Source organism: Aquarana catesbeiana, linkage group LG02 (assembly GCF_042186555.1).
Source record: "Aquarana catesbeiana isolate 2022-GZ linkage group LG02, ASM4218655v1, whole genome shotgun sequence".
Classification (NCBI taxonomy): domain Eukaryota; kingdom Metazoa; phylum Chordata; class Amphibia; order Anura; family Ranidae; genus Aquarana; species Aquarana catesbeiana.
Window position 1 is genome coordinate 331,774,343 of NC_133325.1, and position 22,775 is coordinate 331,797,117.

The 22,775-nt window shown below is 38.1% G+C and overlaps 1 protein-coding gene across 1 annotated transcript in view; it reads right to left on the reverse strand.

Annotated features, from left to right (window-relative positions):
• The window catches only part of DMD (dystrophin), a 3,507,873-nt gene that overhangs the window by 2,600,945 nt on the left and 884,153 nt on the right, over positions 1-22,775 (reverse strand). Inside the window, exons 13-14 of the mRNA XM_073614841.1 lie at positions 18,416-18,517; positions 17,235-17,342 (exon numbers count right to left, since the gene is read on the reverse strand). Coding sequence (XP_073470942.1) covers positions 17,235-17,342; positions 18,416-18,517 — 210 coding nt within the window. The remainder of the gene's footprint in view (positions 1-17,234; positions 17,343-18,415; positions 18,518-22,775) is intronic.

Genomic DNA, 22,775 nt, shown 5'->3' on the forward strand with positions numbered 1-22,775 from the left:
TATTTTGCGCTGTATATTACAGATTGTTTTTGTGATTAATCACTACGCTTTAAAATGTTAAATTTGTAGGAATGAAAATACATCCTGCATATCAGATATTTATATTTCGATTCATAACAGTCGCAAAATTACAGCAATGAAATGACCAACGAAAATAATTTTACTGTTAGGGGTCCCCACAACTTAGGACATTTTAGCAAGGGGTCACGACACTAGAAAGGTTGATAACCACTGCTCTAGATTATCTGTCTATGTTTCATCGACACTTTGAAATTCAACCTATATTTGTTACCTATTTTTGTATGATTTAAATGTGATTTTAATTGTAACCTCATCATAATTCAGATTGTACACTTTATTTTCATTAATAAATACCTTTTAAATGTAAAAAAAAATAAAATGACTATGATGGCCCTTTACAGCAAATACAGTGAGTAGTATTATAATGAGCAAAGAGAGGCAGTTTACTGCTACTAATCAACAACTTAAGTATCTTGGAAGTGAATTTTGTAATTAAATAACCTTTATTTTTTTAAATGTTGCTCTGTTTGGAGTGTTAATTTTGGCAGCAAATTTCGATTTAGTTTTAGTCTTAGGACTAAAATGGCATTTTAGTTTTAGTCCCATTTTAGTCTTCTGCAATTGTTTTAGTTTTAGTCGTATTTAGTCTACTAAATCTCCAGTACATTTTAGTCGACTAAAACGTCCTACGTTTTAGTCGACTAAAATCTCCAGTATATTTTAGTTGACTAAAACTCATTTTAGTCGTCTAAAATCGAATGGGTGTAATTCAATTGTAATGCATTAGTTAACAATTCTCTACAATTTGCAAACTCTATACTGCTGGAGTGAAAATAATTAGTTCCTGATCAAGGAAAGCAGCTGTGGAGTCATCTGTGCCCACCAGTGCCACCTGCCAGTTCCACCTAACAGTGCACAACAGTGCCGCCTACCAGTGCCCATCAGCACCACATACCATTACCCACAGTGCCACCCATCAGTGCCCACAGTGCCATCTATCAGTGCCCACAGTGTCACCTATCAATGTCACCAATCAGTACCTCATCACCAGTGCTGCCTACCAGTGCCACCTACCAGTGCTCATCAGTGCCACCTATCAGTGTCCATCAGTGCCATATATGAGTGCTACCTATCAATGACACCGACCAGTGCCCTTCAGTGCCCATCAGTGCCACTCATCAGTTCCACCTATCAGTGCCACCTATCAGGGCCCATCAGTGCTGCCTCATCAGTGCTGTCTTATCAATGCCCATCAGTGCCATCTTATCTGTGCCGCCTTTTCTGTGCCTATCAGTGCCTATCAGTGAAGCCTATCAGTGCCCATCAGTGCAGCCTCATCAGCGCATATCGATGAAGGAGAGAAATTACCTGTTTGCAAAATTTTATAACAAAATATGTTTTTTTTTCTAAATTTTCTGTCTTTTTTTGTTTGTTTAGCAAAAAATAAAAACCCCAGTAGTGATTAAATACCACCAAAAGAAAGCTCTATTTGTGTGAAAAAAATGATAAAAATTACATTTATGTACAGTGTTACATGACCGCGCAATTGTCATTCAAAGTGTGACAGCACTGAAAGCTGAAAATTGGCCTGGGCAGGAGGGGGGTTTAAGTGCCCAGTAAGCAAGAGCTTAAAGTGAAACAATAAAAATGAAAAATTTCTCTAAATATTATGCCTGGGGGATCCCCTTAGTCTGTCTGTAAAGTGGTGCATCTGTACCGTGTATAAAACCTACTGCAGAAAAACTGACATTTCTAAAGGAGAAAAAAATTACATTTAAATTTCCGGCAATACAATACTATTGCGGGCAATGCAATACTATTGCTGGCAATAGAAAATTGTAAGAATAAAAAGGGTGTGGGGTCCCCCCCAATCCATACCAGGCCCTTCGGGTCTGGTATGGACTTTAAGTGGAACCCCATGCCAAAATAAAAAAAACAGTATGGGAGTCCCTCCCAAAATCCATATCAGACCCATATCTGAGCAGGTTTGTTTGAATGTAATTAATTGGGTGAGTGGCAGCCAATGGAGGGATTGGCAGAGAAGGATAGCAGACGCTGGGTGATTTGTAAGGTGGATAAGTCTGGCAGTAGCATTCATGATGGACTGAAGTTGGGCAGCCTATGTAAAGGTAATCAATTGAGGAGGGAGTTGCAGTAGTCAGGGTTAGAGATGACCAGAGAGTGAATGACAAGCTTTATTTTGGAGATGTTGTGGAGGTTGAGGCAGCAAGCTTTGGACAGTGATTGAACGTGGGATCAAAGGGGAGAGTTCAAAGTTCAGGATTACACCTAGAACTCAGGCATGGGGGGGCAGGTTGATGGCTGTGCCATTGATCTTTACAGAGAAGTCAGGGGAAGGGATACGTGGGGGAGGAAATATTATGAGCTTGGTTTTGGAAAGATTGAGTATGAGTAAGTGGTATGATATGCACACAGATGTGCCAGTCAGTAAATTAGTGATGTGTGAGAAAACTGATGTTGTGAGTTGAGGGTTAGAGAGATAGATGTGGATGTCACCAGTGTAGAAATTATATTGAAAGCCATGGGAGGCTATACGCTGACCCAGAGAGGAGGTGTAGATCAAGAAAGGAGAGATCCAAGAACAGAAACATGGGGGGACCCAGACGAAGAAAGAAAGAGGAGGGGAGGAAGTAGAATTGTAAGTGACACTGAATGTGTGGTGGGATAGGTAGGATGAGAAAAGTACAGTCACTGAGACCAAAGGAGTAAAGTATTTTGAGGAGGAAGGGGTGGTCAACTGTATGAAAGGCAGTCAAAAGGTTTTTTAGTTTGAGCTTCTGTGGAGTATTGAGGGTGAAATCCAGACTGAAACGATCAAGAAGGCTAATGTAGGGGTTGGGCCCTGATTCTGTGTGTAGTGAGGGGGACGAGCTGGTCCAGGGTGGAGGACAGGGATCTATTGTAGACAGAACTTGCTAGATTGTGGCCGGACAAGGGTGAGATTTGCCAAAATGCCTTCCTGTGTATTCTATGGGTTTGCAGCATACCTTCAGATATGCATAGCCCCTGTTCTTGGCAAGGGTTGCCTTCTTTCATATAATGCTATGTGGAAGGAGTTGATAACATAAACAGGAAATACAAAAGAACCTTAAACCGTCAGGACCCTTGATGATTCCAGAAGTGATATCAAAGGACAGCAGTAAAGTATAAGATAAAATGTGTTATTTGGAAACCTGTTCAATTTGCATGGATCTAAAGTATTTTAAAACTATACCTATTCTTGAGGTATATCTTCTACCGTCCTCTGTTTTTCTACTATTTTTAATAGTTTTAGCTTTTTTTCTGCTAAAATTACTATGATGGCCCTTTACAGCAAACACAGTGTGTAATATTATAATGACCCAAGAGAGGCAGTTTACTGCTACTAATCAACAACTCAAGTATCTTGGAAGTGAATTTTATAATTAAATAACCTTTATTTTTTAAATGTTGCTCTGTTTGCAGTGTTAATTTTGGCAGCAAATTTCGATTTAGTTTTAGTCTTAGGACTAAAATGGCATTTTAGTTTTAGTCCCATTTTAGTCTTCTGCAACTGTTTTAGTTGTATTTAGTCTAAATCTCCAGTACATTTTAGTCGACTAAAACATCCTACGTTTTAGTCAACTAAAATCTCCAGTATATTTTAGTTGACTAAAACTCATTTTAGTCGTCTAAAATCTAATGGGTGTAATTCAATTGTAATGCATTAGTTAACAATTCTCTACAATTTGCAAACTTGTTATATACTGCTGGAGTGAAAATAATTAATTATTCATTTTGAAGTCAAATTTCAATTTAGTTTTAGTCTTTTGACTAACATGGCATTTTAGTTTTATTCCCATTTTAGTCCTTTGAGTCCTTTAGTCCTTTGACTAAAATGCCGTTTAGTTTTAGTTGATTTTACTCATTCAGTTGTTTTAGTTTTAGTCGTATTTTAGTAGACTAAAATAATATTCATTTAGTTGACTAAAATGTTTTAGTCATTTTAGTCGACTAAATTAACACTGTCTGTTTGTTCATCATCTTATATTAATTGTTCTGTGTGCAGGATGAATGGAATATCAAAACAAGTATCATTACGGAAACTTTGTGAAGAACTTTGGTTGACAAATAATTTCAGTATCATGTCCCCAAAACATGTTATCCCAAATCTTTTTTTGTTTTTCATGGCAGACAGATTAAAGAAAAATTTAACACTAGTTGTCATACTTTATAAACATAGAGCTAAAACAATGATTGCTGTCGATACTTGTATCAATTCGTTATTCATTATTCACCACCTGATTTTCTTACCTTAGTGGATAACTACATTCTCAGTCCCACCTGCCACATAAACACTACAAAATGTTTAAGTGGATTATGTAGAAGGTCACAATTTAGGGTTCATTCATACAACTTGCGTTGTGGGAATGCACATTATGAGGGTTGTGAATGGCACCCCAATGCACTCTGAAATCACATATTTTCTTAACACACTGCAGAGCAGCACGATACATGGTGTATATATAAACAAAATGTACCCACACAGGGTTGATTTACTAAAACTGGAAAGTGCAAAACCTGGTGCAGCTCTGCGTGATAGTCAATCAGCTTCTAACTTCAGCTGTTTCAATTAAGCTGTGGCAAAAAATGAGAAGCTGATTGGTATCTATGCAGAGCTGCACTGGATTTTGTACTCTCCAGTTTTAGTAAGTCAATTCCACAGTGTTTAATCTCAACTTTGAGAAATTAACTTATTAATTAATTTATAAATTAATATGTTGTAAGTAAACAACTGAGTGTATCTTCTTCCAGAACACCAATGTGAGTCACCCTATATAAACCATACATATAAAATAACAAATAGTACAGCGCTAGAATATCTTAATGTGATCTTTAAAATATACCAAGCACTTCACCCCAAAATTTAAATGAGCAATATGTGCACAAGATATATATGCAAAATGATCCTTTCATAACCAAAATATCCACATCTTGTACACAGCCATCTTTGCAACTTCCTCTATTATAGTACTTTTATGTCTTTTCCAAACATTTTCTGAGTGCTGTCACACCATTTTGTGCTCTTTTCATGGCCTGTGTGTTGTAAACTCTCACCCTTAGGGTGGGTGTATCTCAATCCAGAGTACTGAGTGCCATTTACATCTGATGCCTTGTTCCTCTGCTATCTGCATCTGAGTCACTTTTGACAAGTTTTCCTGACACCTATATAAAAAACGTGATAGAGAAGGATCACCAGCACACAGCCTGTGATTGACAGCCACAGCTCTGTTCTTGTGTGCTGTGTGAAGAGGGAGGGGGTGTCCTTTCCCTCCAATCAGCTCTCTGTTCTCCTAACTGAGCTCTGCGGAAGGTAATTTCAGTTCCTCGAAAGTCTCTTCACTGGGTATAAGTAGGGATTTACAACTACCTCCTGCTCGTAGGATGTCATATGACATCGCGGACTTTGAGTGGAGATATTGGGATGACAGGCATCCTCCCAGTATATATATTTTTTTCAGCCGTCTATGCTCTGTAATGTTAAAGCAATCCTAGTGGCTAATTAGCCACTGGATTGCTTTCACAAGCAGTGGGAGGGGTGCCTTCTGAAGCCGACACTTTCACCGGCTTACCATAGAGCTGAACGGGGACCTGAACATCTCCAATCATCTCTATAGTATAGGAAACAGGAAGCAATAAGTATTTTGTCACTTCTGGTTTTGCCAGATGTTGGCTTGGGAAAGCATCCAATTATACCAATATTGGTGTGATCAGATTCTTTTAAGGGCGAGGAGAGATCTGGGGTTTTATAGACCCCAGAGCTCTTAGTAAAGAGTACCTGTCACTGCTTATTGCTATCACAAAGGATGTTTACATTCCTTGCAATAGCAATAAAATTGAAAAAATAAAAAATAAAGAGGCAGCGCAAAAATAAATACAAAAACAAATAAAAAAAACGAAAAAAATTAAAGTGCCCCTGCCCCACCCCCCCATGCTCACTAGCAAAGGCGAACGCATACATAGGTCATGCGCACATGTATAAATGGTATTAGCATTACACACGTGAGGTATCGCTACTCGCACGTTAAAGCAAGAGTAAAAATTCCAGAACCAGACCTTCTGTGTAACTCTAAATTGGTAACCTGTAAAGACCTTTAAAGCATTGCCTATAGAGATTTTTAGGTACCATAGTTTTGTTCTGTTCTACAGGCATAAGCAATTTTGAAGCATGACATGTTAGGTATCTATTTACTCGGCATAACATTATCTTTCATATTTTGTCAGAAAATAGGTATTATATTGTTTTGTGTGCACTAAAATTCATTGAAACACCATTGCAATAATTCCATGTGACATTAAAAATTGCAAAACCCACCATTTTATTCTCTAGGGCCTCTGCTAAAAAATATATAATGTTTGGGAGTTCTAAACTATTTTCTGGCAAAAAAAATATATTTTTATGTTTAGGATAGATATGGCAATATTGGCACAGTAGGGAAGTAGTTAAAGTGTTTGTTACCCTAAAAAGAAAAAAAAATGGATCCTGTTCCCTTAAAGCATGTAATACAGCACAGTGCCTGTGCTGTGTAATTTGGCCCCCTGTATCACCTAAAATACCTTGCTGTTCCTGCCTGGCTATGCCCTTCCACCTGTAAACTGACCACCGTTTATCATGGCCGCTGAGCCCTGACACTGTGGTCAGTTTACATGCCTCCATCAGCCACATCTCTTCTTTCTGCTCTCCTCCATCCTCTCCCCCCTCCCCTTTCTACCAGTCAGTTCTGTCCACTCAACAAGCCCTCCCCTCCTACTGCTATCATAATGCAAAAACCTTGCTACAATCCCCTGTGCTATATGAAAGAATGTCCCTGTGCATGTGTTTTTTTTTTTTAAATGCAGCTGAAATGTACCTCATTTCAGAGCACCGATCAGCGCTCACATGACCGACTGCCTCTCTCCTCCTCTCCTCTGCTCCTCCTTGTTGACCTTAGCGGGGGTTTCCCAGCCCAGCCCGCTTTGCTGTTAGATGGAGGGAGGGGAGAGAGAGGCGGTTGGGGTCATGTGAGTGCTGATCCGTGCTCTGAAATGAGGTACACATGCACTGGGGACATTGTTTAATATAGCAGAGCTGATTGTAGCAAGGTTATTGAGTGGCTTAAAGTGGATCTAAATCCGATTAATGAAATTTGAGCTGGGCACATATATCTGCAGTGTTTTCTTATCTCTCTTCAAAGCCCTATGTCCCGTAGCTGTCTCCTACCCCGTTCTTCTGTTATCAGTATGATAACTTTTGACAAGCTCTCCGACACGGGAGATAAAAGCAGCCTGAGTTTTGTGTTGGGAAGGATGCTATAAATAGATTAGCAGAGAGTTGAAAAATTCAACAAACAGATCTGAAAGTCTCTACCTATGAGGAGAGGGGGTGTGTGCCTTTCCTCCAATTAGCTGTCTTGGCTGTATGCCCAGGCTTCACTGCAGTGCTAACCAGAAAGAGAAAATCTAACACATTCTGAACTTTCTAAAGAAAATATAAAGCAGGGGACGTGGCTTGGCGTGCGATGAGGATGGCGACACACTGAAGGAGCTCCGCAGCACACACATCTGTATTCAGCCCTGCACCCGACCACCAGCTCTCAGTTGCCGGGCAAGAAGCTCTACACCACCCCTCACTCGTGCCCATGCTGCGGATAAGCTGCCTACCCTGCAAGGAACATTTCAGACACCAGACTTCCGGTCAGCACACATTGCAGTGATTCCAAAATTAGGTAAAGACCCCACGGACCGTGCCAGTTACCGCCCCATATCCTTGCTAAACCTGGATGTCAAACTTTTTGCAAAAATCATCACACTACGATTGGGACCACTTCTTCCATAGCTTATTGGCTTGGAATAGGTGGGCTTCGTGCCTGGTAGAGAAGCAAAATACAACTTTACCAAAGCCCTCCTCCTAATCCATGCGGCAAGAGAGTGGGACGTCGAAGGCTTTCTCCTCTCTACAGATGCAGAGAAAGCCTTCGACCATGTGGCATGGGATTTCATGATGGCAGTATGCAGACATGTGGGGCTAGGCCCGCATATGCTAACGTTGATCTCTGCACTATACCAAAACCCCTCAGCAAAACTAAAAATCAACGGCACACTGTCCGAAGAGGTTCACATACAAAATGGAACTAGGCAGGGCTGCCCTCTATCCCCCCTACTGTTCATCTTTTCCCTTGACCCTTTTATTAGATTGATTCAAATGAACACCACAATCACTGGCTTCAGGGTTCAGGACAGATAGTTCAGGCTAGCTGTGTATGCAGATGACCTCCTCTTCTTCTTAACAAACACAGCGATCACGCTCCCCAATTTAATAAAGGAATTTGCCCATTATGTCTACATTTCAAATCTGAAGATAAACTGCACAAAATTCAAAGCTCTAAACATATCACTTCCAGACAGCACATTAGCACTGACTAAATCTGACTCACTATTTAGATGGGACCCCAGAGCTATTAAATACCTAGGTACCTGGTTGACTCCACAACCACAAACCATCTTTGAGCAAAATTTCCCATCCTTTCTCAGGAGTTGTACGGAGGACCTTACAAAATGGCACTTTACAAAATGGCACTGGCACTATTTTTCCTGGTTTGGGCGTATGGCAATTATCAAAATGATGATCTTGCCCAAGCTCCTCTACCTGATGCGGACCTTACCCATCAAAATCCCTCTACACTTCTTCAAGGCACTAAACTGTATCCTGCTGAAGTTCCTCAGGAATCCGCACAAACCTAGAATTAGGGTCAACTGGCTGACTAATCCTAAGGAAATGGGTGGGATGGGCATACTGGACTTCAAACATTACTATTACGCCTCACACTTGGCTAGAATAATTGACTGGCATTGCCATGGCCATATGAAGGACTGGGTTTCACTTGAGGTGACCCTAAACCCAATCCCGTTGAAATTCTCCCCATGGTAACACTTTGGAGATTCTACACTCCATTGCTAGATGCAAGACCATCACCACATCTCTTAGTCCTCTGACACCACTAAAAGACAACCCTGCTTTCCCTCCGAGTACCCACAATGCAATATTTCAGCCATTACAGCGAAACACCTCACTACTGGCAGGTGATTGCTACACTGGGGGCAAAATTAAAAAATTGTCCACGCTAAAATTAGAAAACAACCTCCCACATATGCTCTTGTGGTCCTACTTCCATCTAAGAAGCTTTCTAACCAAAGCTACATCAATGGCCTATTCGTGGCTACAACATGCTAAGAACGCCGGGACTCATAAGCACAGAAGGAGGTGGTCGGAGGAGCTACGGGAAGAGATCACAGACAAACAACGGGGTACGCATGCATACTAGCACATAAGTGTTCCATAAGCGCAAAAATGCAGGAAACAAGTTATAAGTTGTTAACACACTGGTACAACTCCCCTGACAAGCTTCACAGATGGCACCCACAAAAATCGCATTCATGCTGGCGATGTCAAACAGAGACATGCATATAATGAGATCTCTTTATATCAGAGAGAGTGGACCTGAACAGATTGCAGATCCAACCAGAGTTCAGTTTTATGGAAGCAAGTGGTCAAAATAGTTTATATAGGAGATATCGATGGAGGAATACAAGGGAAAGATCCATGGACCTCACTGACAGTACCTACCAGAAATTACAACAATCTATCTACAATCCCCAATGCTATTATACATCAGTTTGAAGGTGAGAGTTCTGTGAGACCACATTCAGAAGACACTACTTGGAGGTTTAATAGGTCATCACACTACATTTCAACACCAGCCAGTTACTGATTAGAGGATATTTTATCTTCCTAATCCCACATTTAAGAGACTCTCCATTTCATTGATTATTATTTTCTATGGACTTTATCACATTCATTATTTTATTGTGCATTTAACACAATTGTGTATTTATTTATTTTAGTGTATTTCCATTTTCACTTTTACTGCGGTATTATTAGTATATTTATTTCATTGCAAGGTTTTGCACGTATTATAGCCCTCTTTTTAGATATGAGGAGTATCAGCATCCATCATATATATGAGACAACCTTGTCCCTATAGAGAATGCCGTTTATGCCACATCATTCATTATATTATTATTTATAGATTTGTATGGTGTATACACAGGATGCACATTATTCATAGTAATTTATTTCACGTATATCCACTTAATATGGCGTGAAATCATTCTTTTTATTTTTCACTTTTTAGTGTTGCTGTGAGCACTCACATTTTGCTGCAATATATCCTATATATATATATATATATATATATATATATATAATTGAATATTACAAGTTTTTATTTTTCACTCTATCATCCGATCAGCGCGAAGGACACTTTACCACACATTTATGCATTACCAGATCTTACTTCTAGATTACCACAAGACTTGTTAAGCTGTATTGAAAATGTGTGCAGTTGTATCTGCAACCTGCGTATTGTGCACTCTCTCTTTATCTCTCTCAATAAAAGTTGAATGATAAAAAAAAAATATATATATATAAAGCGGAAGACAGCAGATATACATGTAAAGCTTATGTAGGGAGATTTGTTTAATCTCTGTGTATCATCTGAGGCTGTTCACTTCACTGGGTATATGTGAGGGTTTACATCCACTTTAATAACCACTTTAAGATTGGATCAGTAAATTTTAAAAGATCATGTACAGCTCAATCAAGGATATCCCAGGTGCTGTCAAGATAATCTTTGTTTCAACTTCTCTTCACTTTCGCCTCTTCCCTAATGTTCTTATATCTTCAATAGGATAATAAATAGCCACATAGTGTTCTCTGCCAAATCATTTATTAAAATCACAAATCACAAAGATTTAGAACATTCATATTAGGTTAGTAGCAGCCAGGCACTAATGAATCCCCCATGTCACAGTTTGTAAACATGATTCCCAGCCAGCTAACATCTCTCCTAAAATACCTTGGTCTGTGTGAGTCTACTGGCTTTAGCTCACATATCCCCTCTGTGGTAAACAGGCTCGCATAAGCTCTGCTCAGTGCTCTGACTTCTCACCTCTTCCTGCTTCCCAATGGCTGCTAATAACAGACTGATGTATAGGGTGACAATTCTTCAGACCTACATATCCGACTTGCATATTACATCCTAACTAAGGATATCTTCAGAGATTGGGGACTGTCTGTATTCATGCTATTCTTATACCCTCTCTTCTGCTGCCTTGGTAACCAGTAAATCATTTCCTGTTGTTCATCTCACTGCTCCTCTCTTGTTTATCTTACTATTTCGATTTTCATAGAAACTACTATTGGGGGGCGTGGCCTGGCACACAGCGGAGATGGCAGCACACTAGCTGAGCTCCGGGAAGAAAAACAGCCTACAGCCTAATACCCTGCTCGGATGGAGTCTGAAATGGGCAAATGACTGCACCAGACACCGCACTCGAGATCCCGCCGTGGCACAGCAATCACTTTGGCCAGGAATATCTCAGACATTTTCAGAGCACAATCTGTGAAAAGGAGCAGCATGGCTGGGAACAAGATGGTACGGGCTCAGGGAGATGAGGAAGACTTCAGTGAGGACTCCCAGTCCACAGCAGAGGACGCAGGTAGGGGTTACTCACACCTCACACAGCCCCTTACCTATGCAGACATATTTGGCTTTGCAGCAGACATAAAGTCAACCTTCTCTGCAGCTATTACCGACCTCAAGTCAAACTTGCTGCTTCTCACAGAGAAGCTGGCAGCAGTAGAGATGACAGGAAAGCTCAGAGACAGAGCAATTCACAAGCTGGAGAAAGTTGCTGTGGCACACTCCTCTCATTTCATAGAAATGAATAGACATTTAGAAGATTTGGATAATAGGGGGAGGCAAAACAACATCAGGGTGAGGGGGATTCCTGAATCTGTGGACACAGAACAAATCATCCCAGTGCTACAGAGAGTTTTCAATAGTCTGCTGTAAAGGCAGGAGGACACAGGAATAGACTTTGTACGTGCACACAGAGCTCTCAGGGCGAGAGTCCCGGACACCGCTCCCCCTAGAGACATAATCTGCTGTCTCCAAAACTTCCCTCTTAAGGAGGACATAATGCGTAAGGCCAGAAGGAACGAACGTATCATTTTCAATGGGGAATCCATCGTGCTTTTCCAGGACCTTTTGCAAATTACCCTGAGAAATCGCAGAGCCTTGTGCCCCCTGCTGGAATTGCTAAGAGAAAAAGAGTTGAGATACACTTGGCACTTTCCTTTTGCACTGGTTGTTACACACAGGGGCAAGCAACATATCCTGCAAGCACCAGCAGAATTCCCAGATTTCTGCAAAGCACTGAATTTAGATTTTATGCTCTCCCAGAATGGTATCAAGATTTTGCTTTGCAACTGGGAGACAGAAACCCACCAAGATCCCCACTTTCTTCACCAGAGAAACACTTTCCGAAAAGAATGAAAAATAACTGGGGAGGACACTCCAACATGGGAACACCCAATCTGTGCAAAAATTCCCCATCCCTCTTTTCCACCCCACCCCCATGCGGCATGTTTGTCCTTTTGCATGCATAATGGAGGAACCGCTTTTTCATGTTTGCTCACACATCTCGATGATGCGGCCTTGGTCACAATCTCCTAAGTTTCTAGAAAGGCTTCCAATGGCTGAATCAACCACACTGGTCTCAGAAACATTTACTGAACCCAGTCACTTGGCTTACTTCAGACATCTCACTCACTGGAAAAGAGACTAACCAACAGTGGCTGAGGGATCTTAATTTGACTCACCATATTGCTGGAATAAAGAGACCAGATGGCACATTAGACATAATTACAGGAGCCATTGCTACACATTTCCACAGATATTATACTAAATTATATAATCTACCAGCCCAACACAAACCACCAGACTTAAGTGGAGATAGGGCACACATAATCCAAGACTTCTTACGTGATAGTAGTCTACCTACACTAAAAGACACAGATATAGTCCCTCTCGAAGAACAGATCACGGCTGCGGAAATTAAACAGGCCATTAAAGGTCTAAAACTGGGTGAGAGCCCAGGCCAGATGGTTACACATCCATTTATTTCAAAACTTTTATGAACACCCTGACAGACCCATTGGTGAAGGCTCTAAACTCCCTGTCTAAACAAAGAATGGTCACGCCTGATTTCTTAGTGGCTTACATCACAGTGATACCCAAGCCTAATAAGGACCCTACTAATTGCTCCAACTATAAGCCGATTTTACTCCTGAACCTAGATTTAAGAATTTTGACAAAAATTCTAGCCACCAGACTGAGCCCTCAGTCTGGTGGCCAGATTGCCTCTGCATTTTTTAATTTTTGCGCTTTAAAGAAAAAAAGAGCGACAATTTTGAAAGAAACACATTATTTTTTACTTTTTGATATAATAAATATCCCCAAAAATATATATATAAAAAAACATTTTTTTTCCTCAGTTTAGGCCGATATGTACTCTTCTACATATTTTTGGTAAAAAAAGCGTATATTGATTGGTTTGTACAAAAGTTATAGCGTCTAAAAAATAGGGGATAGATTTATAGCTTTTTTTATTTTTTTTTTACTAGCAATGGCGGTGATCTGCGATTTTTATCGTGACTGCGACATTAGGGTGGACACATCGGACAATTTTGACACATTTTTGGAACCATTGGCATTAATACAGCAATCAGTGCGATTAAAAATGCATCGATTACTGTAAAAATGTCACTGGCAGTAAAGGGGTTAACACTAGGGGGTGGTGAAGGGGTTAACTGTGTTCCCTGGGAGGTGATTCTAACTGAAGGGGGAGGGGACTAACTAGAGGAAGTGACGGATCGTGGTTCCTAGCTAATAGGAACACACGATTTGTCACTCCTGTCAGAACAGAACAGGGAAGTGTGTATTTACACACACTCATCCCTGTTCTGCGTCTCCTGCTCATGATCGCTTATAGCCAGCGGTCATTGCAACCATCGGCCACGAGCATCGGCACCCCCGCTTTGCAGCTCCTGCTATCCAGACCCTGTGAGCCAACGTATAGTTATGTGGTTTTGCACAGGGGAGCCAAACTGCTGCAGTAAAACTGCGGCAGCTGGTCCGGAAGTGGTTAAAGATCTTTCCTCCCTTAAAAGTAATTGCGGACTTTCACACATCCCACTATGGTCCTATTTCCAAATGAGAAGTTATACTAATAATAAAACACATAAAAAAGACTTTATCAGACAACTAATGGACCTAGAATCAGTCTGTCTATCTGTTGAACATTTTGAAAGGGCTACCTCAGTTTCCTACAAATGGCTACAAAATTCAGAACACACTAGGGAAGAGGGTTTCAGGAGGAGTTGGTCACACGAGCTTCAGATGAATATATCGGAGACCCAATGGAGAAATGCATGCATATTGTCTCATAAGTGTTCTCTTAGCACAAAAATGCAGGAAACTGCCTATAAATTGTTAACAAAAAGGTATGTTACACCTGCTAGGCTGCATAGGTGGAGCCCGCAGACAACCGACACCTGCTTGAGGTGCTGGGGAGATGTGGGCAACCTTATATATATATGGTGGAGTTGCCCACCACTGACTTCATTTTGGGATGAGGTAAAGGCATTAATTGTACAAATAACAGACACCAGTCCCAAGCTCAATGCAGCATGCTGCCTATTGTATATTTCTAACTTCCCACTCAAAGGATATAAGAATTCATTGACCAAACATTTACTTAACGCTGCCAAAGCGCTGATACCAACTTATTGGTGATCCTCCCGAACTCCAACTGTGGGAAAATGGCTAGACAGAGTCTCCAAAATGTATGCAATGGAGGAGATGCTGGCCCAATCTTCTGACAGAATTGATAAATTCCACAAAACATGGTCCCCATGGATTGTATTCCGCTACTCCAAAACATTTGAGGAGTTGAAGAATTTCTAGATCATCACATAAAAGGGATATGGTACCACTTCTTTCCAGAATAACAAAGAGCAACGTAATACTGCCTACTCTTCTCTTTCCTGTGTTTCCTACTTTCTCTCTACTCTATTCTTTGAATATTATTACCCGCTATTCGAATTCACTGAAGAGTTTTTTGACAACAAAAGTGATAATAATGTCACCAGATGAGACAGGACGGATGGGCTTGTACTAATGATTGATTGACATAAACCCAATAGAAAGTTCATGTAATGACACAGAGGTCCCAATGAATAAGTGTTTTGTTATGAATCATAATGCCATGGACATTGGAAACTTACTGTCCTAATTTCTCCGGAAACCTTAAATTACACTTTTGTACTCATGTATTCAACTTGAGCTTGTTCTGTAAACAGTTCATATGATTTCTAATAAACCTTTTGATGTTTAAAAAAAGAAAATTTATTATTTTTTTATTTTGAGGTGACACTAATGCCCCGTACACATGGTCGGACATTGATCGGACATTCCGACCACAAAATCCATGGATTTTTTCCAACGGATGTTGGCGCAAACTTGTTTTGCATACACAAGGTCACACAAAGTTGTCGGAAAATCCGATGGTTCTGAACGCGGTGACGTAAAACACGTATGTCGGGGCTATAAATGGGGCAGTAGCTAATAGCTTTTGTCTCTTGATTTATTCTGAGCATGCGTGGCACTTTGTGTGTCGGATTTGTGTACACACGATTGGAATTTCCGACAATGGATTTTGTTGTCGTAAAATTTTATAGCAAGCTCTCAAACTTTGCGTTTCGGAAATTCCGACGGAAAATGTGTGATGGAGCCCACACACGGTCGGAATTTCCGACAACTAGGTCCTATCACACATTTTCCATCGGAAAATCCGACTGTGTGTACAGGGCATTACTCTGTGATCTTATTTAGTTTGTTATATATTGCCTTTTTATATTTTGGTTTATATAGCTGTTGTTTCTTACTATAAAGATTTCACATACAGTGTTTATACAGTGTGGTATTGTAATATTTAGGTCAGAGGGGAGCTTAACCTACACTGGTACCTATATACAGCAGTTTAGCTACCATAGCTGCTATAACATATAAATACGCTATTTCATCCTAATTTTGTGCTGTTCTGTGGCCACTGTGACATTTAGGAAAATGTGTCTGCACTTACAATAATAATCTTATAAAATAATATTCTTTAAAAATAACATGAATGATCCATATACATCAATACACCACATACATTTACTTAGATTAAAAAATAAAATTACCATAATAATAATAATACAGTAATTAATAACAATAGATGTAATTATAAACATTTTAGTAAAATAAAAATAATAATAAAAAAAATGAATCTAAAGGATAATGGATCCTTTAACATATAGACTTGCTCATAGGGGGATGTGAACCTCATCATCCCAATGCACCCATTGAAACCATAAAATAATCATTCCTAATAAAGCAATTGATTTTAAAATTGACATTTAGACCTTTTAGTATTAACACCTGGCATTTGTAAATCTATCAGGATTCTCTTTGGCACAACCTCCCCTTCTGATCCAGTTACCCCTTCTTCAATGTTTATGAATTTTTTTTCCATACCACAAACATTTTAATAAACTTGGATCCCTATCATGACAACCTTTAAATACATACACTATCTTTAGTGTACCCCCTCCTGATGTTATAGAAATGCTTGCTGATATGTACAAAGGGTGATCTTGAGGTATGTCTAATATATTGGAATCCACAAAGGCATTCGAGCAAATAAATCACCCTTTGTGTGGAACAGGAAATTAAATATTTAATTTAAAATACATTGCCCATTGTATTAGCAGTTAACTTCTCATAATTACTTTTGAGGTGGTACACCCACAGTACCTACCACATGAATAAAAACCTACTTGATTAAAAAATGTAAAGGATGGTGCCTTAGGTGGATCAAATACATTCTTCACCAATTTAGTTTTCAGGGTGGGGGCCCTTCTATATATAAATTTCAGGATTGATGGTATTGGTCCAAGGTGCTTACCCTTCCTAAAATAGACCAATTCTTTTTAATAATATTTTCTACTTTATTATATTGTACATTATAGTCCAAAACTATTGCTGGTATTTTGTATCCTGCGTGTGAGAAAAAAAATGCAGTCTGCCTCAGATATTTGTTGAGATTCATTTCAGTCTATTTATTTAACACAGGCTATTTAATGCAGTGTCAACATACCACAATGCATGCTTTGCAGTATACTGTGTTCTGGTGTGAACAAACCCTTAATATATGACATAAAATAAAAGGATTACTTTAAGTATACATACCGCTAATTTTCTTAGGTTAGAAAGCTTTTCATTCTGATCCTTAATCTCTGTATTCTGAATAGTGTTAATCATTTCCTCCTTTTCCATAAGCCAAGCATCAAATCGGCACTGAAATACAATTAAACAAAAAGAGTATGATATTGATGCAAACAAAGCTAAAGTTGTACAGTTTTTATTAAAAAAAACAATACAATGTAAATCAGAAGATACAAACATAATCAATATGTATACCTGGAAAGCATTTCAAGTTTAAGTATTGCTAAAATGATATGTCAACTGATTACAAGGAACAAGGAGTCTGTAGTTTTTACCACAATTTATTTAGACTGATTAAAATGTCTACTAATGTTTGTGCCTGTATCTATTGGGATGTACAGCATATGTATATATTATGTAGCAGGGCGATACCCTGTCAGGGTCCAGGTCTAGTGAGCAGCCAGTACACTAATTGGTCAGCTGTGTTCTGGTCAATTACCAGACTATGATTCTGGGCTCCACCCCAGCAGACAGGAGATCTGGCCCAGGAGTCAGAAGGAAGTGGGAGACATACCAAGAATTAAAGGGAAAGACCAGATCAGGAATGTTGCATTTACAAGCCAGAATGTCATTTATTTTGATGCAAGATTGAAATGCTGAATACCCCTGTGAGGGAAACTACTGTGTGTTTGCTGAACTTTCTTTTAAATATGAATATGAATATATATATCAATATATATGTAACAGTATATTACAAATATAATATATTATATGTACTATATGTACTATATGTACTATATGTTCCCTCTTCTGTCTATTTCTGGACATTTGTGGCTAAATTCAGTAAATTAACTGCTGTAAGAAAGAGGTGTGGGGGTATTTAGTTGAAGGCTCTTTATTGTTTGGGAAATAGGAAACTCTTATGATAATTCATTAATGGAGTAGAAGCTGTTAACTTAACAAAGTAAATGTTTAGCTTGAAAAGTGCATGTTCACTTTAAAAAGAGAACAATAGAAAATAAAGTTAATTTGTGTTCTTTTAATACATACACTTACAGTAGTTCTGCATATAAAGCAGACAACATCCTACCTCTAAAATGTGTTCTAGCTTTAATACAATAATCACATGACAAAGGGGGTAAAATCATGCAGGTGTTTCCAGCTTCCCATGATGTCTAAATACAGCCCTGATTAATAATACTAACCTGTTCTTCAGCAAAATGTTGCCATTTCAGAAGAATTTCCTGCAAAAGAATCCATCTGTCTTCTGTCCATCTGCATATTGCAGCCCAACGGTCTCCTAAGTGCTGAAAATAAGAATTGTATCATTAGTAATAATAAACCATATAACACATTATCTTATGACATCATAAATTGTATGATGAACCACTCATAGTTCATTGTTTTTATTAGGTTTGTTTTGTAAGTGTTAGTTTTCAGAGCATGTGCTTTTATTTCTTTCTGATGAGTCAAATATTACAGATCGGTGCAGCTTCATGCAGCTATGACTCTCCAGTGGCAATATAAACAGGGAAAAACAATCTAATTTCTTTTTTGTTTTAAACTGCTCTGCAGCTCTGCATTCTGTCTCTCATGTGACATGTTATCTTTAAGTTTCTAAGTGGGCTGAAAACTTTTTATACTAATACGTTATCAACTTCTTCTCCTCTGAAACTTCCACCAACCTGTCTTCTATTCCACAAAAAGTGAGTTCAAAGTTGTCACTCCAACTGAAAAAATGTATTTCAGATTTTGATATATGCAGAAGAGTTTTATTTCCAAATGATATTATATATTTCTCAGGGACTCTAGCAGTGTGTTTAAGGAAAGTCTATCATACAGTAATTGTAACTGTTGACTTTCTTCCACGGTATAAATCTAGATGTCTAGTATGCTGACCCGCCAGCCTCAGTACTAGCCACAGGGAGAGAATAGTGATGAAGGATGAAAAACAGGTGCCAACTAGCTAAGAGCAATCAGAGTTAAAACTGCAGTGGGAAAAAACATGCATGAACAGTGTGTAAACGACAAATATAAGAAAGTGTTGTTATAAACCACAATGAAAAAGCAAAAAAGAAAAAGTGAAATAAATACTATTGATGGGAACAAGAAAATGGTAAAAAAGAGATAATCCAAAGATGAATAATAAAGAGAAAAGATGAATAATAAAAAGAATGAAAAAAAATTATGATAAAAGAAAAATTAAGATGTCATGTTAAAGAATACTGAGAAGTGACCATGAAAAAATGAAGAATTTCATGTCATCCTGTTTATAGGCATATGAGAAATTGCCAACCTGAAAAAAAGGAATACAATCAATCTTATTATGTGTGTATCCATGTAATAGTGCTCCTTGTATAAAATATAAATGGAAAAGGAATCAGAAAGGGAAGATGGGTAAGGGGAGGAAGTAGAGAAGGGAAAGGGGAGGCAGGGGTGGAAGGGGAAGGGGGGAGGGATAGAAAAAATAAGCTTGAACATCTACAAGTTGATGAAATGTCTTTTCATGATAGTCAAAGATGTTGAGAACTATGACTGCTCCACCTTTATTCGCTTTTTAGATTGTGATGTTTGAATCTTCTTTTAAAGACTAAAGAATATAGCTTTAAAATTTTGTCACGTTGGAATGGGAATATGTAAAATATGTATCTATTTCTCGCATTAAGGTGATAAGGTCCTGATAGACAGGTTTCTGAAACCAATCCAGCTTGTCACTGGGTGGGATTAAAATCAGATTTTTATGTGGAAGGGATGTGAAGATGGTCTGGGACCTTAGTCTTATCTGAAACCAATATATCAAAAAACAAATGAAAATGTAATGAACCCATGTATTGAATAAGGAAAAAATCATGACAGTTCAATTCCTTCAGAGGAGGAACTCATATTGTCAGAAGCTATATTGAACTAGAATAGGAATATATAAATCAGTGTACAAATAGTGCTTTTTATTGTTAAACAACATGTCAACATCTATAATTGTGGAGAACAAACCAAAACTTTGGGTTGGTGCAAAGTTTAGGCTCTTCGAAAATAACCTAAAGACAATAACTTAAAGACAAATTTAAAATGTTCCTGACAGGTAAGGGATGTGTTATCTTGGATCCATGAAACATCTTCCCTCGCCTTATTCTCTTATTCTTGATGAAGGCTTGTGCCCCCCCTTTGTTGCAAGTTTTTCTTCTCTTGATAAGAAATCTGACTAATTCTGGAATTTATCCAGGTCACGTAGAATTTGAGTGCTATTATTCAGAGCCTGCAAGTGTATCTTTTTACAATTATTAATCAGTCTACTAAGACTGTTAGGTGCTTCATCCATTACGTTTGTCCTTTGTTTTCTGCAATCCTTATCCTCTATTTCGAACGATAGGAACTTTATTAACCATAGACTTTTTTTAGATATTCCTCCAAGGAAGTAAGATTCCACCGTAGGCAGGTCTCAGTTGACATTAATCTTTGAAGATCTCAAAATAAGGTCTCATAAATTTCTTTGTCATCTGCATGTTCTACAGAAAAAAAAAACCTGTATTGCTCTTGGTATTTCTCTGTGCCACTTTGTTTCTAGCTCACATAGGTTAAGGTATAGGAGGAAGCTGCCATTTTGAGCCCCTACAAACTTCAAAGTAATGTGTGAAAATTGGGGACTAACTGGCTGTGAAAAAAGGGAGTATTTTATCAAAAGATCTTTGCAAATGATAGAAAAGATACACCATTATCAAAAAATAAAGGTTTGTTTTTAACTTGAATGGGTGGTGTATCAATAAACCACTAAAAGTGGTTCAACTTTATCTTGGTTAATTGGAATTCAGGAATCAGTCTAACACATATACAAATACAAGACTACATTTTGTATGTATTATGCTAAACAATAATAGCAATAACACAATAAATAGACATTTTTGGATATAAAATGTACCATTCACTTATCCACTTCATCATGTAAATTTTAAATTTCAAACGACCTTTGCTATGTAGTTCCAACAATAAATGTCTTATTTTTCTTATACATTGTTTTTACTTTGAAGCAGAAACAGTTTACCCTCAAGTTTGCTGCCATTATACATCAATTTGCATTATTATTGTCAAATGCAAAATGTTGTTACAATATTCCTTATAATTTTAATGGAAAATATATAATTCTTTGTATTCATCATCTAAAGTTCCCAATACTTTGAGCCATAGCAAAATACCATAATGCTAAAACAATTCAGAATAATAAATGATGAAAGTTAAAATTTAGTTGTTTTTACTTTGTTCTATAAGAGGCTCAAGGGTGAAAAGAACTTTTATGATGTTTGCTATTAACCAAGGTACTAGGTATGTGGGATTGAATAAAAGTTTATAATCACACAATATTATTAAAATGAGGTCACAGATCGTTCCCATTGTGAATTTATTAAAAGAGTGAAAAAAAAAACATATTAAATGTCTATTTATTTAGTTCCCAAGAGTTGAGGTTTTAAATGTCTGTCATGGGCCTGTTCACCTTTGATTATTTGATGAATAGCAAATATTCAGAGACTTTGTTTGTTTTAAATTACAGTTATGGAAATGGAAACATTGCAAACACTGAAAATAACATCTTTAAATTATATGAAAAATATATATATTATGACAAGAAGTTAGGGCATTTATGACAGGGCTCTTTTGATAAGCAATGCAATTTGAACATTGTTATAATAAGGAAAAATGTATAAAAATAAACAAAAAAGTAAAGAAAGGCCCCTGTAATTGCATACAGATATTTTTAAACAAAATTGATGACAGTTAGCTTAATTAAAAATGAAGTCTATGGGGGTTGGTGAATTTGAAGATGAATTATGGCCATTTTCAAAGCTAATAGGCAAGAGAATGTCAAACAAAGGACACAGGGAATTGCTACAAGAGACATGTACCAATGGAAAAATATATTTTAAAAATGACTATTCATCAGGGAGAGGGTCCTTCTTTTTATGCAACTTTGAGGGCCACATTGAAAAAAAACACAATCTGTCTAAATAAGTGCTTGGTGATGCCTTAAAGTTGTGTGTGGTGTTACAAAAAAGAATGGTTCACAAAGACCATGTCACAGTATTCTAATATCACATATCTAGCTGGTGTAATATTTTTTTTTTACTTTGGCATTATTGCTTAGCTTAAAAACAGCACCAATATCACCCTATTCTGATTCATTTGAAAGGATATATTTTTTAGGTAGTTTCTGATGTGGCACCTGATTTTTTTTGTTCAGAAGTAACCGTCCTGATTTGAATTAAATTGTGGGAATAGCAGCCATAACAGATCTAGAAGCGATGGGAAATGATATTCTTAAAAAAATAAAGCTTAAGCCCTCAACTTTGTACAAATTAGAAAGTGGAACAACAGTTTGATGGTATAGTTTGTGAGCTTCTGTTTTGTAGTACTACACTGCATTGTCTTGAAGTTTAATGAAATGTCAAAACAGAGTGTCACAAAAACATGTCAAAACCTCAAACACAAATTCCCCAAACTCCCTCTTATCTCCATACCCCGATTGCTCAAAATATAGACTTTCCAGTATGTGTTTGGCTAGTGCTATGATAGTCATTC